This window comes from Nuphar pumila, chromosome 1 (assembly GCF_984573655.1).
Source record: "Nuphar pumila chromosome 1, dmNupPumi1.hap1.1, whole genome shotgun sequence".
Taxonomy (NCBI): Eukaryota; Viridiplantae; Streptophyta; class Magnoliopsida; order Nymphaeales; family Nymphaeaceae; genus Nuphar; species Nuphar pumila.
The window spans coordinates 176,420,413-176,439,749 of record NC_143249.1 but is presented as its reverse complement, the minus strand read 5'-3'; the positions used below and the strand labels follow the sequence as shown (position 1 = coordinate 176,439,749).

The window sequence follows — 19,337 nt, the reverse complement described above, 5'->3', positions numbered from 1 at the left end:
TTGTTCTTTTGCTTGGTGGCATCATCTTCCAACGGATTAGTACTTTATTGTTTTGTTTTCTGTCAGTAGCTTTCATATATATATATATATATATATATATATATAGCAAGAGAGAGAGAGAGAGGTTGATGTTCCAAGTGACATTCTGGTGGCTGATATTTTTTTGGACATTCCAGGACCTATCAAATGAGATCCGTTTTTGGGGAGCATTTGGCTATTATTCTTCCCTAACTTTGGTATGAAAATTTTCCATTCTCATTTACTGCCATATTCATGCTCATTCATTTAATGGTGTCCTCTTTGATAAACCACTGAAGGTTTTGCTTGGATTGTTCTTGATGGGTAAGATAAATTTGCTATTTGTCTGTTGAAGTTTTTTATGTGTTGCTTGGATTGTTCTTGATGGGTAAGATAAATTTGTTCTTTGAAACATTGGAAAGACTAGGCAATATCTTGTGAAAACATTGAGACGTTTTCTGACATTTTTTATTAAAAATCTTTTTATTAATTTCTTATTTCTATGTTGTATGTAAACATTGGAAATAATAAGATGAGAATAAGCGGGATAAAGAGATGATTGCAGCAAAGTCCAAGAATCCTTAATGTCCTAGGGTTGGGTTTTGCATTGAGATGCCTTTATAGGTTAAGATACATATGGCAGATTACAAAATACATAACTGTATGGGACTGAAATAAAATTAGAATGGCATATAGTACAACTGTGACATACTAAGACACAACACTCTTATGTGTTATGGATCCATGGCTCTCATCATAGATTGTGGACTTGGTCCTTGATCAGCCATGTTCCAACAGTTGATGCCGTTTTTTGACAACCTTTTTTCAGGAAAGACTGATAAATAATATCTTTGAATTTTTGTTTTTTCTCAATATTTCTCTTGCATATATTTTCTTGAGATTTATGAGAAAACACAAGTATTTTGAGAGATTGCTTTGAAGATATATTGTCAAATCAGTATTGATGACAATGTTACACGCATATGCACCTTACAGACAGACAGACATGAAGAAATGAGAGAGGATTGAGAGATTGCTTTGAAGATATATTGTCAAATCAGTATTGATGACAATGTTACACGCATATGCACCTTACAGACAGACAGACATGAAGAAATGAGAGAGGATCCAAGTCTCTTTTATTGTCTTCCCAACAACGACAACAACCAACCCTTCCATTTGTATTTCTGGAATCTACTTATCTAGGTAGATTACCACATTTGCATCTATTAACTTCGTCATGGGGACACCATTTTGGTGGCTTGTCCTGGCTGACATGAGCGGACATGCTCTAACATGTGGGCACAGACACGTACATATAATATTTTAGTACTATTTAAATATTATTTTAATGTTTTTAAAGTATTATTTCAATAAAAATTGCATTTTAACATTATAATATAAAATGTTTTCTATCGATTAAAAAATTAAAATTTGTGTCGTGTCCTATGTCCATTTTTATCTATATTATATTATATAAATACATAAATACACACAAATACACATGGTGTTAACTTAAAATTGTTATATATATATATATATATCCTCCCCGCACCCAAGTTTTTTTAAAGTTCCGCATCGCCGCACCTGCACCTATGTGACATAGGCTGACGCCTATTATAGTGAAAAGACCAAAATACTCCTGATGGGTATTTTGGTTTATATATATATATCTTAACCTCCCCCTCAAACTCATGGTTGAACAACCGAGAGTTTGCCACGTAGAAAATGAAATCGAGGTGACGTAAGCACTTTAGTGAAGAAGTCCGCTAGTTGGTACTGTAATGAAATAAGCGGAAATAACCAAGAATGCTAAAGCATTCACTATGTCCCACACGGACAAGTGCAACAAGCACAAGAGAGAAAATCCACTAAGGGATATACAAAGGGCCTTATAAAAAGGCTACACACATGAAAAATAATATCACTATTATTGAAGAGGAGCTCTCAAGAGCAATACCACATACATGGGGGGTTCCCCCTATTTATAAGAAGAGGAGACCAAAGGGGCTCCCAATAGAGTCGTTGGGAGCCCCCAACGGTCACATATGTGACCGTTGGGGGCCCCAACGACTCCATTGTGGGGCCCCTTTTCGGTATCCAAAAAATACAAAAATAAAATTAAAAAGAAAAATAAAAAATAGTGAAATACGAGAAACAAAATAAGTACCCCTATGGGGTACTTTGTGAAATGACCATAATACCCCTATCGGGTATTATGGTATTATTACATATGTTTTAACACCCCCCCTCAAACTTTACGGGGGAATGACCGAAAGTTTGCCAAGGAGGAACAAGAAGCGAGGAGCAGGCAGGGCTTTGGTGAAGAAGTCGGCAAGTTGATATTCTGAAGTGACATATGGCAGTGTTACTGTCCCACGAAGATATTCATCACGTACATAATGACAGTCCATTTCAATATGTTTCGTCCTCTCATGGAAAGTGTGGTTGCTGGCAATGTAGATAGCACTTTTGTTGTCGCAACAAAGCTTCGAAGCCCCGGTAATTTCGACTCCCATATCTTGAAGAAGACTTCGAAGCCACACCAGCTCCATTGTAGTGGTTGCCATAGCCCTGTATTCTGCTTCAGTAGAGGACAATGAGACTTTCTGCTGTTTCTTGCACCTCCAAGCAATTAGCGAATCTCCTAGGAACACACAAAAGCCAGTAGTTGAGATTCGATCATTTGGGTTTCCTCCCCAGTCAGCATCAGTATAAGCTAGTAAATCTAAGGAAGAGATTGAGGATAGGAATAGCCCTTTAGTCAAAGTATTTTTAATATATCGAATGATCCGGAGCACAGCACTCATATGCACAGATGTAGGAGCATGCTGAAATTGGCTTGCAGAGTGCACAGCATGAGCAATATCAGGCCTGGTGATAGTCAGATAGGTGAGGGAGCCTATGAGTTGCCTGTAGGGCGTAGGATCGTCCAGCAGAACTCCATCCTCCAGTCGTAGTTTAGCATTGATAACCTCGGGAGTCTCCACCTTTTTATCATCTGAAATCCCAGATTTGGAACATATGTCGGCAGCAAGCTTCATCTGTGACAGTATATACCCTCGAGGAGAGTATGCAACTTCTATACCAAGAAAGTACCTGAGAAAACCCAGATCAGACATATCAAAATTATGTTTTAACATATTTTTAACTTTAAGAATACCGCTTTCATCATTGCCAGTGATGATCATATCATCAACATAAAGCAGAAGAATGATGATACTATTACCTGCATTTTTAACAAAAAGAGCAGTGTCAGTATAACATGAGCGAAATCCCAATTGTAACATGATAGCACTAAATCTATCATACCAAGCCTTAGGGGCTTGTTTAAGACCATATAAGGCTTTTAATAACCGAAGGGTTTGACCTTGGTTAACACCGATTCCCGGCGGAGGGTCCATATATACTTCTTCATTCAACTGACCATTAAGAAAGGCATTTTTAACATCTAATTGGAATATAGGCCATTTCTTGGATGATGCTACCGCAATTAAAGTTCTAACGCTTGTCATGCGAGCCACGGGAGCAAAAGTCTCCTCATAATCGATGCCATATTCTTGTGAGTATCCCTTAGCAACTAATCTAGCTTTATAGCGCTCTAGGGAACCATCACTTTTTGTTTTGACTTTGTAGACCCATCGACATCCTATAGCTTTCTTATTTGGAGGAAGGTGAACTATTTCCCAAGTTTTAGCTTTATTTAAAGCATCTAGTTCAACTTTCATTGCTTCAACCCAATGAGGTATACTTTTTGCTTGATTATAATGGGAGGGTTCATAGTAAGAATGCAAGGCTATTAGACAAGCTCTATATTTAGGTGAAAGAGTTTCATATGAGACAAACCTATTAGGTGGAATTGATTCTCTAGAAGAACGCCTAAGGGAGATTTCTTCTAGGGGTTCATTAAGCCGCAAGAATTTTTCTAAAGCACTAATAGGTTGGGCTTCCTCACGCCGAGTGTATACTTGGAGATTATCACCATTAGTTGGTGATACATCATCATCATGAGAATCATGAGTATTTTCTAAAATTGCGGATGACTCAAAGAGTCATCATTTGAATCTTCTAAAAGATCATTGATAAACATATAATCAATTTCATTTGATTTTTCCAATATGTCAAATCCATTTTCATCTTCTAAAAAGGTTACATCTTTGGAGACAAATAACTTATTGTTTTTATGATCAAAGCATCTATAGCCTTTTTGATTTTCACCATATCCTAAAAATACACATTCTATTGCTTTAGGTGACAATTTATCTCTTTTATGTAAAAGAACAAAGCATTTACACCCAAAAATCCGAAGACGATTGTAGTCGGGTGTCATATTAAAAAGTTTTTCATAAGGAGAGACATTATTCAATTTTGAAGATGGCATCCTATTAATTAAATAGGTGGAGGTTAACACGGCTTCGGCCCAAAAATTTTTAGGAATATTTTTAGAAATGAGTAAGGATCTAGTGGTTTCCAAAATATGCCTATGTTTTCTTTCCGCTAGACCGTTTTGTTGAGGAGTTCTTGGGCAAGATTTTTTATGACAAATGCCATGTTGTTTTAGATATGCTTGAAAATCATTTGATAAGTACTCTCCACCCGAATCGGATCTAAGAATGGATATTTGACTTTGAAATTGATTTTGAATTTTTGCATGGAATTCTTTAAAGAAGTTAAAAACTTCCGATTTAAAGTAAAGAAAATAAATCCATACATATCTAGTATAATCATCAATAAAAGTAACATAATATGAATAACCACCTTTAGATAGAACCGGAGATGGCCCCCAAACATCGGAATGCACCAATTCAAAAGGTCTTGTTGTCACAAATGATCTAATAGGAAAAGGAGTAGACTTCATTTTGCCAAAAATGCAATCTTTGCAATTGATATCTTTTTCTTTACAAAACTTGTGTCCAAAAGGAAAAAGATACATTTTAGAGTAACTTGGATGTCCAAGCCTTTTATGCCAAGTTTCAATATTTTTGTCTTGGACATAAGTACAAAATGAGGTATTTGGAAGTATTAAATTATCCATAAAATAAAGGTCTCCCTTCCTATGGCCTTGCCCAATCCGCTTCCCGGACCGGAGATCCTGCACAAAGCACCCTTGGGATGAGAAAGATATTTCACATCCATGGTCGGCTATTTGAGAAACGGAAAAGAGGTTAAGATTTAATTTTGGAACTATTCTAACTTTTGGAACAAGGAAATTTTGAACATTTTTAGAATCAAGAGTTCCAACACCATTTATTTTGAGAAAAGTTCCATCGGCCGTAGAGACACAAGACATTTTTGAATTGGTGTGCACATTGGTTAATGCATTTTCATGAGGGGTCATGTGAAAAGAAGCTCCGGAATCTAAAATCCAAGAGTACGTACCGGGAGGTGATGATGAGGCAATGGCGGCACCGGAGGTGGAAGAAGTGACCTTTAAAATTTGTTGAAGAGCCAAGGAGATTTGTCCAAGAGTGTCTTTGAGATCCCCGTTCTTGCCGTCATCTTCTTTGGTGGTGGATTCTTCAACGGAAGCCACCTTTGGCTTGAATGCCCCATTTAGCTTTGGGCAAACGGGTTTAATATGTCCCGGCTCATAACAATGGTGACATATAATCATTTTTCTTCCACCACTCCCTTGCTTACCAAAATGAGGTGGTTTGTATGTTTTAACATGATTGTCGGGTTTAGATACGGCAAGCACTTCCTCTATGCTTTTTCCCATGCTATGCCTAGTCTCTTCTTGAGTAATCTCGGCAATAGCTTCTTCTAAGGGAGGAAACGTGGATCTATGGAGAAGTGAGGATCTCACTTGTTCAAATTCGGGACGAAGCCCAAATAAAAATTGAAACAATCTATCTTGTTCCATTTGTTTTTGTCTTAGAACCACATCCTCCATAGATACCCATTTAGGCTCTAAAAGAGCCAATTCATCCCACAAAGGATTTAGAGCACTATAGTAATCTTGTATGCTCATGTCACCTTGTTTTGTGGTTCTTACTTTTTCTTGCAAGAAATAAGCTCTTGCAAGATCCTTTTGGGTAAACATACCCTTCATAAAAAACCAAGCTTCATTTGCCCGGCGGAATTTTGCAATATTTGCACATACCTTAAGTTCGACATTATTCATAAACCATGCTAGGATTTTTGCATGGTTGCTCTCCCAATCTTCCATTTGATGATTATAATCTTCAATGGCCTTGAGACGAGCATCGCCTTCAAGTGCTTTCTCTTGATCTCCTTCCATCTTTGTGAGCTTAAGTTGGGGTTCCGGAACGGTTCCCATTACATAACCCCAAAGCTTCTTGCCTTTGAGATTATTCTCCATTGCGGATGCCCACATCATGTAATTTTTTCCATTGAGTTTGAATGATAGATCGATCTTGACTTCCATTGCTACACAAGGAAGATGTGAGAAAGAAAGGAAGTAGAGAGAGACAAGATTTTACCTTTAGAAGATCTTATGGCTCTGATACCATGTAATGAAATAAGCGGAAGTAACCAAGAATGCTAAAGCATTCACTATGTTCCACACGGACAAGTGCAATAAGCATAAGAGAGAAAATCCACTAAGGGATATACAAAGGGCCTTATAAAAAGGCTACACACATGAAAAATAATATCACTATTATTGAAGAGGAGCTCTCAAGAGCAATACCACATACATGGGGGGGGTTCCCCCTATTTATAAGAAGAGGAGACCAAAAGGGCTCCCAATAGAGTCGTTGGGAGCCCCCAACGGTCACATATGTGACCGTTGGGGGCCCCAACGACTCCATTGTGGGGCCCCTTTTCGGTATCCAAAAAATACAAAAATAAAATTAAAAAGAAAAATAAAAAATAGTGAAATACGAGAAACAAAATAAGTACCCCTATGGGGTACTTTGTGAAATGACCATAATACCCCTATCGGGTATTATGGTATTATTACATATGTTTTAACAGGTACTCCGAGGGAACGTAAGGAAGTGTGATGGTCTTCTTCAAAAATTCTTCATGAATATAGTGACAATCCATTTCAATATGTTTTGTCCTCTCATAAAATGTATGATTGCTTGCAATGTAGATTGCGCTCTTGTTGTCACAACATAGTCTGGAGGGTTCTGCGATGTGAATTCCTAGGTCCTTTAGTAGTTGTCGCAACCATACTAACTCAGATGTGGTCGATGCCATGGCACGCTACTTAACTTCAGTGGAGGAAAGCAATACCTTTTATTGCTTCTTGCATCGCCATGAAATTAGGGAATCACCTATGAATACACATAAACCAGTGGTTGAACGTCTATCATTTACATCCCCTCCCCAGTTAGAATCAGAATATGCAATGTCTTCTAATGAGGAAAAAAACAATAAAAACAATCCATAATTAATGAAATTATTAATATATCTAACAATTCTCATTACAACACTCATATGCACTGTAGTGAGAGCATGCTGAAATTGACTAACAAAATGAATAGCATGAGAGATATCAGGATGGGTAATAGAGAGATAAGACAAAACTCCAATCATTTGTCTGTATGGAGTTGGATCTTGCAGAGGTTCTCCATCATCTTTCTTCATTTTGGTATTTATCACCTCCAGAATATTAACCCGTTTTTCATCCGAGAGTCCTGATCGTTCAATGATCTCTGCTGCTTACTTAGTTTGTGACAAAAAATAACCACGAGGTGAATAAGCTACTTCTATTCTAAGAAAATATCGTAAAAAACCAAGATCTGTCATATCAAAATTGTCTTTAAGCATATCTTTGATATGGTTAACTCCCTGTTTGTCACCTCATGTGATTATCATATCATTTACATAGAGTAGTAATATTACCATTCCTGCATTGAAAGACTTAACAAATAACGCAGTGTTAATGAAACAAGATTTAAAATGAAGTTGTGTCATTACTCTACTAAACCTATCATACCAAGCTTTGGGAGTTTGTTTTAAGCTATACAAGGCTTTTTGTAACAAAAGTGTTTTTCTATGTGCTAAATTCAAACCTGGTGGAGGATCCATGTAGACCTCCTCATTCAGATTACCATTCAAAAAGATATTTTTTACGTTCATTTGAAAGATAGGTCATTTTTTAATTGAAGATATATAAATGAGAATTCTCACAGTGGTCATTTGAGCAATTGGAGCAAATGTCTCGTCGTAGTCTATTCCATATTCTTGACTATATCCCTTGGCTACTAACCTAACTTTGTATCTTTCTAATGTTTCATCTCATTTAGTTTTTATCTTGTAGACCCATCTACATCCTATGGTCTTATTTCCTTTGGGCAATGTTTGAATTTTTCAAGTTTTTATCTTTTCCAAAGCTTTTAATTTATCATTCATTGCTTTAATCCATTTTTGATGTTTTTTAGCCTCATGGTAAGATGTTGGTTCTGAGTATGAGTGTGTAGCCATTAAGCATAATCTATACCTTGGTTCAAAGGAATCGGAATATAAAAATCTATTAGGAGTTTTTGAAATTCTTATGGATTTTCTAAGAAGAATCTACATCTTGATTTTGGGAATACCTTTCTAAAGCACATGGTGGATGACTTTCGGTACGTCGAGTATAGGTTTATATGTTATTATGAGATATATCTATATTGTTAAGATCCTCATTTCCATTCGCATCATGAGTGTCTTCATTTTCACGCTCATGCACCTTTCATGTTCATTGACAAGGTCAAAAGGAAATGAATAGTCACAACTTTCTTGGATTTTTTCTTTGCTAAAACCAATTTCATTTTCAAGAAAAGTGGCATTTCGAGAAACATACAATTTGTTTCTTTCAATGTCATAACATCTATATCCCTTTTGGTTTTCGGCATAGCCTAAAAAAATACAACGGATTGCTTTTGGAGAAAGTTTGTCCTTATTGGTAAGGACAAAACATTTGCATCCAAAGACCCTTAACCTTTTATAATCGGAAGATGTTTTAAATAGTTTTTCAATAAGAGAGATATTTTCAATGTTTTTTAAAGGCATTCTATTTATCAAATAGATTGCCGTAAGGGTGACTTCTGCCCCAAAACCTTTTGGAACATTTCTAGACACAAGAAGTGTTCTAGTGGTCTCAATAATGTGTCTATGTTTCCTCTCGGCTAGTCCATTTTGTTGAGGAGTGTATGAATATGATTTTTGATGAACAATCCTATGTAGGCCAAGATAATTTTCGAACTTTTTTGACACAAATTCTCCTTCAGAATCGGTTCTAAAGATTTGAATATTAGTTTTAAATTGATTTTTTATATAACAATGAATTTTTTTAAAACAATCAAATACTTTTAATTTTTGTTTTAGAAAAAATATTCAAGAATATCTACTATAGTCATCTACAAACACAACATAATAGGATACACCTCCTTTAGATATAACTGGAGCCGATCCCTATACATCCGAATGCACTAACTCAAATAAATTTTTAGTTATAAAGTGTCTTGGTCCAAAGGGCAGAGACTTCATTTTACCAAGAATGCAATCTTCACACACAAAATCTCTTTCTTTATAACTTGAAAGAAATGGAAACAAGTGTAATTTGGTCATGCTAGGATGTCCTAGTCTTTTGTGCCAATTTTCTATATTTTTCTTTTCAACAAAATTATAAAAAGTTTGTTTTGATAACTCAAGATTGTCGATTATATAGAGATCTCCTCTTGTATGACCTCGCCCAATCCGCTTTTCGGTCTGGAGATTGTGTATTAAACAATCATTAGATAAAAACAATACTTTGCAACCATGGTCCGTAATTTGAGAATCCGATAAAAGATTTAAATTTAATTTTGGTACTACTCTAATATTTTGTATGTGAAAGATTGGTGTTTTTTGAAAAATCCCCAAACTTTTGATTTTCAAGGACGTTCCATCGACGGTTGAAATATAAGAGTCATTTGGGTTAGAATTACATTCAGACTATATGGATTTATTTGGAGTCATGAAAAGAAGCACCAGAATATAGGATCCAAGAAGTCTTACTAGGGTTACTACTTGTAGATACGACCGCTCCCTAGAAAGAAGAAGTTTGAGTTTTCAGCATTGTTTGTAGTGCCTCCATTAGTTGAGCCAAAGATAGTGAGCCAATACATTTGGAGTTGTCTATATCACTCCTTTCAACCGAAGTAACTCTTTTGTCTTCTCTATGATCATCCTTCTTTCTTTTGGGACAAAATGGCTTGACGTGTCCTAGTTCATAGCAATGATAACATATGATTTTTTCACCTTTTTTGTATTCATGGTCACCTCTCTTTTCGTTTCTTTCATAGTTGTTGGGGTTTCTTCCATTCTCATTTTTTAAAAAATGAGGAGGTTTATAGCTTCTAGTATGATTACGGGGCTTTGACATAGCAAGCATAAATTCTTCATCTTTTGAAGCGAAAGGCTTCTTTAATCTATTTTCTTCCATAGTCAATTCCTCAAGAGTTTCTACTAAGGATGGTACACCTCCTCTATGAAGGAGAGCGAACTTGGTTCCTTCAAATTTGGGCCTAAGCCCATTAATAAATTGGTAGAAGTGCTACAGTTTTTACGGAGTTCTACATCTTGTCGGCAATGCCATTTTGGCTCAAGAAGAGCCAATTCATCTCAAAGAAGAGAGAGTGCATTGTAGTATTCTCTAATGATCATCTTTCCTTGAGTCATGGTTCTTACCTTGTTTTGAACATTACATATGTGAGCAATATCTTTAAGACTATACATGTCTTTAAGATATTTTCACGCATCAGTAGCGAAATCAAATTTCGTCAAACTAGAATACTTGTGGATGTTCACCTTATTGATGAGCCATCCAATTATCTTGGAATGATCCATCCTCCATTCTTTCCATCTTTTTTTATAATCGGAAACAGTTTTAGACATTTCCTCTCCTTGAAGAGCAACTTCTTTCCCATTCTCAATTTTAGTGAGAATAAGTTTAGGCACTTTTTTGGTACCGTCCACCAAATCCCATAGTCATTTTTCCCATATTTTTTGTTTTGCTATGGATGCCCACATCACATAGTTTGTATCATTTAGGCGTATAAGAATGGAGACTATTACTTCTCTTTCGTTCTTCATTTCTTTACAGGGAAGAATATATATATATATATATATGAGATATTGCGGAAATATAAAGAGTGCATACAAGCACTTACAACAATGAATAAAAGAGACAATATCACAAGTCCACAAAGGGACAATGCAAGCACAAGCCTTTAAGAAGGCAACAATATAAAAAGCCTCTTATTGAGAAGAGAGAAAGCTCTCAAGAATGAAGAATATACAAGGGGTTCACTCCTATTTATAGAAAAAGGAGAGGAGTAAAGGGGTGGCCAAAAGGCCTCAAAAGGAGAGCCAAAAAGGGGCTCCCATAGAGTCGTTGGGAGCCCCCAATGGTCACATTTGTGACCGTTGGGGGCTCCAACGACTCTAAGGTTGGAGCCCCTTTAGGTCCTTAAATAAAATAAAAAAAGAATTAAAAAAATAATAAAATTACATTTATTCAAAAAAGAAAAATAGTTGTTTTCTAAAACAACTATGTGAAATTACAAAAATACCCCTATCGGGTATTGATGTAATATACAGTATATATATATATATATTAGATACATTTTAACACCCCCCCCCTCAAACTTTACGGGGAAATGACGAAAAGTTTGCCAAGAAGAAACATGAAGCGAGGAGCCGGAAGAGCTTTAGTGAAGAAGTCCGCCAACTGATATTCTGAAGTGACATATGGAAGAGCAATAGTTCCTCGTAAGAATTCGTCACGAACATAGTGACAATCCATTTCGATATGTTTTGTACGCTCATGAAAAGTATGATTGCTCGCAATATAGATGGCACTCTTGTTGTCGCAACATAGTTTTGAGGCTTCGGTAATATCAACTCCCATGTCTTTAAGTAGACTGCGAAGCCATACAAGTTCCATTGTCGTGGTTGCCATAGCCCGGTACTCAGCTTCAGTGGATGATAGTGAAACTTCATGCTGCTTCTTGCATCGCCAGGCAATCAAAGAGTCCTCTAAAAAGACACAAAAACCAGTAGTTGAGACTCGATCATTGGGATTACCTCCCCAATCTGCATCAGTATAAGCAAGAAGATTCAAGGAAGAAGAGGAGGATAAAAATAACCCTTTATTGATGGTATTTCGAATGTAGCGGATGATTCGGAGAACAACACTCATATGCACAGTTGTAGGAGCATGCTGAAATTGGCTAACTGAGTGAACCACATGAGTGATATCTGGTCTGGTGATGGTTAAATAGGTAAGAGACCGAATGAGTTGTCTGTAAGGTGTGGGATCTTCCAGAAGAACCCCATCCTCCAACCGCAATTTGGCATTAATAACCTCGGGAGTCTCTACTTTCTTATCATTAGAAATCCCAGACTTAGAATATATATCTGCAGCAAGCTTCATCTGTGACAAAATATATCCTCTAGGAGAATATGCAACCTCAATTCCAAGAAAATATCTGAGAAAACCTAAGTCAGACATATCAAAATTATCTTTTAACATATTTTTAACATTAATAATACTACTTTGATCATTCCCAGTGATAATCATATCATTAACATAAAGCAACAAAATTACGATACTAGAACCTGCATGTTTAACAAAAAGAGCAGTGTCAGTATAACAAGAGTGAAATCCTAACTTTATCATGATATCACTGAAACAATCATACCAAGCCTTAGGAGCTTGTTTAAGACCATACAATGCCTTCAAAAGCCGAAGTGTTTGACCTTGCTTAATATTTATTCCGAGTGGCGGATCCATATAAACTTCTTCACTTAAACTTTCATTTAAAAAAGCATTTTTTACGTCAAGTTGATAAATAGGCCATTTTTGGTTGATGCGACAGCTATTAAGGTCCTTACACTAGTCATTCGAGCTACGGGAGCGAATGTTTCTTCGTAATCAATGCCATATTCTTGGGAGTATCCCTTAGCAACTAATCTAGCTTTATATCGTTCTAAAGAGCCATCGCTTTTAGTTTTAACTTTGAAGACCCAGCGACAACCAATAGGTTTTTTGTGTGAGGGTAGATTAACTATTTCCCAAGTATTGGCCTTTTTTAAAGCATTTAGTTCAACTTGCATTGCTTCAACCCAATGAGGTATAGATTTAGCTTGATTATAGTGGGCCGGTTCAAAGTAAGAATGTAAGGTTATTAAACATGCCCGATAGTTGGGGGTTAATGAATCATAGGATACAAACCTATTTGGGGGTATTGATATTCTAGAAGAATGCCTAACTTGTGGTTCCTCAGTGGATTCAGAAATTTGAGAGTATTTTTCGAGGGCACTAATAGGATTTTCTTGATTTCTTCTTGAGTAAACATTTATATTGGTATCACTATCATGAACATTTATATTTGAATCACTATCATTTGAGGGTGTTATGTCAAGAGGGGATACCTCACGAGTATCGTCTATGTTTTCAAGAAAATCTTCTTGTATGTCATCAATAAGATCATATAAGAATATATAATCAATTTCATTTGTTTCTTCTATTTTATCAAAACCGTTTTCTTCTTCTAGAAATGTTACATCTTTTGAAACATATAGTTTATCATTCTTAAAATCATAACATCTATACCCTTTTTTATTTTCACCATATCCTAGAAAAACACATTCAATTGCTTTTGGAGATAACTTATCCCTCTTATGTAATAAGACAAAACATTTGCAACCAAAAATACGAAGACGGTTGAAATCGGGTGAAAATTTAAAGAGTTTTTCATAGGGAGAAGCATTTTTTAACTTAGAAGAGGGCATTCTATTGATTAGATAGGTTGAGGTTAGAACGGCTTCGGCCCAAAACTTCTTTGGAATATTCCTAGAAACAAGTAATGTTCTAGCGGTTTCTTTAATGTGCCTATGTTTCCTTTCCGCTAGGCCATTTTGTTGGGGAGTCCTAGGACATGACTTTTGATGGCAAATGCCATTTTGGGTTAAATAGTTTTGGAATTCGTGAGATAAGTATTCGCCACCGGAATCGGATCTTAAAATAGATATGTTACTTTGAAATTGATTTTGAACTTTTTTATGAAAATCTTTAAAGAAAGTAAATACTTCCGACTTATGACTAAGGAAATAAATCCAAACATACCGAGTAAAGTCATCAATAAACGTAACATAATATGAATAGCCCCCTTTAGATATAACCGGAGAAGGCCCCCAAACATCCGAATGCACCAATTCAAAAGGCCTTGATGAAAGAAAAGTTCTAGTTGGAAATGAAATAGACTTCATTTTTCCAAAAATGCAATCTTTGCAATTAATTTCTTTTTCCTTACAAAATTTGTTTCCAAAAGGAAAGAGATACATTTTGGAATAACTTGGATGACCAAGTCTTTTATGCCAAGTTTCCATGTTTTTTTCTTGGACATAAAAACACAAATAGTTTGTAGGGAGATCAAGATGGTCCATATAATAGAGGTCTCCCTTTCTATGGCCTTGCCCAATCCGCTTCCCGGACCGGAGATCCTGCACAAAGCAACCATTAGATGAGAAAGATATTTCACATCCATGGTCGGCAATTTGAGAAACCGAAAATAGGTTTAAATTTAGTTTGGGAACAACTCTTACTTTTGGAACACAAAAATTTTGTGAATCTTTAAAAGAGCCAATACTTGAAATTTTAAAAAAAGTTCCATCGGCCGTAGAGACACAAGAGTCCTTTGAATTGGTGCAAACATCAATAAGTGCATTTTCATGAGGGGTCATATGAAAAGAAGCTCCGGAGTCAAGGATCCAAGAATACGTACCGAGTGATGATGTTGAAGCAATAGCCGCACCCGATGTGGAGGAAGAAACTTTTAGCATTTGTTGGAGAGCCATAGATATTTGTCCAAGAGTTTCTTTGATGTCATTGTTCTTGCCTTCATCTTCTTTGGTGGTGGTTTCTTCAAGAGAGGCCACTTTAGGCTTGAAGGTTCCAATAAGCTTTGGACAAGCGGGTCTAATGTGACCCGGCTCATTGCAATAATGACAAACAATCAATTTTCTTCCTCCATTATAGTTTTCTTGTTTTCCAAAATGAGGAGGCTTATAGGTTCTAACATTGTTACTCGGTTTTGATACGGCAAGGACTTCATCAACATGCTTACTCATGTCAAGCCTTGTCTCCTCTTGAGTGATTTCGGCAATAGCATCCTCAATAGGAGGAAAAATAGATCTATGGAGAAGTGAAGATCTCACTTGCTCAAATTCGGGACGTAGCCCAAAAAGAAATTGAAACAATCGCTCTTGTTCCATTTGTTTTTGCCTTATATCAATATCTTTCATAGAAACCCATTTTGGCTCCAAGAGAGCCAATTCATCCCATAGTGGGTTTAGAGCACTATAATAGTCTTGAATGCTAGAATCACCTTGCTTGGTGGTTCTAATCTTTTCTTGCAAGAAGTATGCTCTTGCAAGATCCTTTTGGGTATACATACCCTTCATAAAGGACCAAGCCTCATTGGCTCTACGAAATTTAGCTATATTAGCACATACCTTAAGCTCAACATTGTTCATAAACCACGCAAGGATTTTTGCGTGATTGCTTTCCCAATCTTCCACTTCTTTTTTATGACTTTCAATGGCCTTGAGGCGAGCATCTCCTTCAAGAGCCTTTTCTTGACCTTCTTCTTCCTTAGTGAGCATAAGCTTAGGTTCCGGAACGGTACCCATGACAAAACCCCAAAGCTTCTTTCCTTTGAGATTATTTTCCATTGCTGATGCCCACATCATATAATTATTTCCATTGAGCTTGAAAGATAGGTCAATCTTTGTCTCCATGATGTTGCCAAGAAGTGAGAAGATATCCACAAAATATGAGATACACGAACCACACCTTTCCTTCAAGAATCGAGTGGCTCTGATACCATGTAATGAGATATTGCGGAAATATAAAAAGTGCATACAAGCACTTACAACAATGAATAAAAAAGACAATATCACAAGTCCACAAAGGGACAATACAAGCACAAGCCTTTAAGAAGGCAACAATATAAAAAGCTTCTTATTGAGAAGAGAGAAAGCTCTCAAGAATGAAGAATATACAAGGGGTTCACCCCTATTTATACAAAAAGGAGAGGAGCAAAGGGGTGGCCAAAAGGCCTCAAAAGGAGAGCCAAAAGGGGGCTCCCATAGAGTCGTTGGGAGCCCCCAAGAGCCCCCAACGGTCACAAATGTGACCGTTGGGGGCTCCCAACGACTCTAAGGTTGGAGCCCCTTTAGGTCCTTAAATAAAATAAAAAAAGAATTAAAAAAAATAAAATAAAATTACATTTATTCAAAAAAGAAAAATAGTTGTTTTCTAAAACAACTATGTGAAATTACAAAAATACCCCTATCGGGTATTGATGTAATATACAGTATATATATATATATTAGATACATTTTAACAATATATATATATATATATAGAGAGAGAGAGAGAGAGAGAGAATGCAATACAAGATTTGCTTGAGAGATGGCGCGCTTTCCGTGCAACAATCCATGATTTGTTGTATTCGCCGAGCTTACGATCCTCCTCTTGATGCTATCACGATCTTCCTCTTAAAAAAATGCTTTTAGAGCACCAAAGCTCTAATATCATGTAATGAAATGGATTCAACACAATAAACATGCAAGAACATACTTCAATCAAGTAGAATACTTGATTGAATAATCAAACCACCCACACAAGGGTCAAATAAAATTTGTTATTGGATGGCGACACTCTTAAAAGAGTTAAGAATACAAGGCCACAAAAGGCCTATTTATAATACAAATGGAGACTAAAGGGGCCAGCTCCATATGGCTGTTGGGGCAGGGGGCAGCTCCAACAGCTGTGGAGCTGTCCTATCATACGTTGAAAAAAGACAAAATAAAAAAGATAAAAAGAAAGAAATAAAATACAAAAAGAAAATGAAAATATCAGCCCCTAGTGGGCTGACACCTATTATTAGTGAAAAGACCGAAATACCCATGATGGGTATTTCGGTTTATATATATATATATATATATATATATATATATATATATATATATATATATATATATATATATATCTTAACAAGTGGTGGGTGGGGAGGAGTTAGGCAGTAGGGCAAGAAGAAGAAAAAGTGGTGGCTGGTTGGTTAAGAGAGAGGGAGATGATGGCATTGGGAGAAGTGCAGATTGTGGAGAGGGTCAAGGTGAGATAAGAAGAAGCTGATGATAGAGGATACAATGGCAATGGTGGGCGGAGAGAGGGTGAAGAGGTAGGGCAAAAGGAAAAAGATGGCAGGTGGTGAATATGGTGGCAGTGGTGGGTGGAGGACAATGGCAATAGGAGGTAGGAGAGAGTCAGGAAGTGGTGCTGTAGGAAGAAGAAAGTGATGGTTGCTGGAGACAGGTGGTGTGGATGGGTAGGGGAGGAGTGGTGATGGGCAAGAGCCAGGGCCAAAAAGAAAATAAACTGAAATGAAAAAAAAATAATGCCGCTTCCTTGTTTTTTCAAAATGGGTGGTTTTTATTTATTTTGGTGTGAGATGTATAATGAAAAAGTAAAAATAAGTCAGCCAAATGGACAGGAAGTTATTCGAGATAAATATAAACGACGTCCCAACAGTACCCAAATGAATAGTATTTAATAATGTTAATACTTTTGGATATCCATGCATTGTTTATGCCATAATCGGTATAGGTTTTCCTGGGTCTCTTTTTTTGTTCATCATATTTTTTTGCTGTGGGCTTTGATGTTGATATGCATGCTTATACCACAACTGCCACAACAATAGGTGTTCCCATTGGATTCAAATCTTTGGTTTGTTTATTGCCACATCCACTGATTGAGCAAAATCGTATCCCGAATATCGCCAACAATTTCATTATCCTCTGAGTGGGGTTTCACAACTGAATTGTACTCCCACTTTCCATGAATTGGTGGTCCATCTCCAGTTTCGTACATTCTTTAAGGACAGAACCTATCACAAATCCTTGTCTCCACTAGTGCACCTTTAAGAGAGAGAGAGAGAGAGAGAGAGTAACGACCCCAACTCATCCCACTTGAAAATACGATTTTTTTTTAGTTGCGGAAATCTTCCCAGAGACCTGAGGTCCTTACAGTTCTAATTTCAGCTGGATAACCACACACCATAAACGAACTTACATTTATCATTTATAACCAAACAAACAAAACTCTTTATTAATGAATCAATAGAGTCTCATATTCGAGTCAAGAGTGAAGTAACAACTGCAGGAAATAAAAAGAACTAAAAGAAACAAAAAGTAGAGTCACTCTGTCCACAAGTGAAACAGTCTGAAGCAAGTGTGACCCTCGTATACTCTCAGAAATTAATCGACTTCACTGATCACCTGCGGCTGCAAAAAACCATAAAAGTAGGGTGTCAAAATCCGAAAAATCCTGCGTACAGGTCCCTTTAGTGAATCAAATAAGAATAAAGAATATAAATAAGATTCATGTAATATTTTAGAGGGATACAGTTATAACCAATTCATAAGACAATTAATCATTCATGCAAAAATGAAATAAACATTAAGCATGAGGGAACATTAACTACACAACATGGATCACAATTTAAGCAATAAGGGCATTTAACATGCATTAGGGAACAACATCATGCATTCATCAACATACAACAACTAAGAGAACAAGTAAGCATGCATGATCTAATGCATAGCAGGAATATGCATGATTTATTTGCAATGCATGAACCCTTTATTATCTTTCATTTAAGTTTTTTTTTCTATATACATGCCCTATTAAATGCATACAATTTAAGTTCCTCTTTTTAATTACCGTTGCCCGCGGATACATTAAACGGGTAAAAATCTTCGAGGTCAAGATAGATTTCCAGGGTAGCTTAGCACATAATTTGTATTTTATTACTGGGTTTCAAAGTTAGCCCTTGATCGATATCAGGAAACATCACCATCTATCGGAACATTGAAAAACAACATCCAATGTCGGGGACACCATGAAAAACAACATCCACTGACGCCACTTTCTTGGTATAGCAAAACAACAACTGTGTCAAACACACTACCCCAGGCAAAGTGCGGAGTCTCCTCAATATCGGGTTCAGGAGCAACAACAACGTACAAGGAGTTTTTGTATCCTCACGGTTTTCCCAAACCGCAACATCCAAGATTCTCACACTAAAAAAGGGTCATCCAGGAAACATAAATTACATTGTTCTTTACTTTCTTTTATCTTGTTATTAATTCATCTCTTTTACATTTGCAAATCAACATGCAGAATTAATAACATAAGCTTGCAAATCAGCATGCCAAGCTCTCCACGGGACCACAGCCCGTGGCAACAATAGAACAATGAAATAAAATAACAATATCACATTTGATTTTTTTTGCAATGCATCAAAATAACT

At 36.5% G+C, this 19,337-nt stretch overlaps 1 protein-coding gene across 5 annotated transcripts in view; it reads left to right on the top strand.

Annotated features, from left to right (window-relative positions):
• Nucleotides 1-19,337, top strand: part of LOC149851374 (uncharacterized) — an 86,337-nt gene that overhangs the window by 56,263 nt on the left and 10,737 nt on the right. For all 5 annotated transcript variants that reach the window (XM_090000429.1, XM_090000438.1, XM_090000446.1 and 2 more), the window contains exon 13: nucleotides 177-236. In XM_090000429.1, the coding sequence (XP_089856555.1) occupies nucleotides 177-236 (60 nt within the window). The remainder of the gene's footprint in view (nucleotides 1-176; nucleotides 237-19,337) is intronic.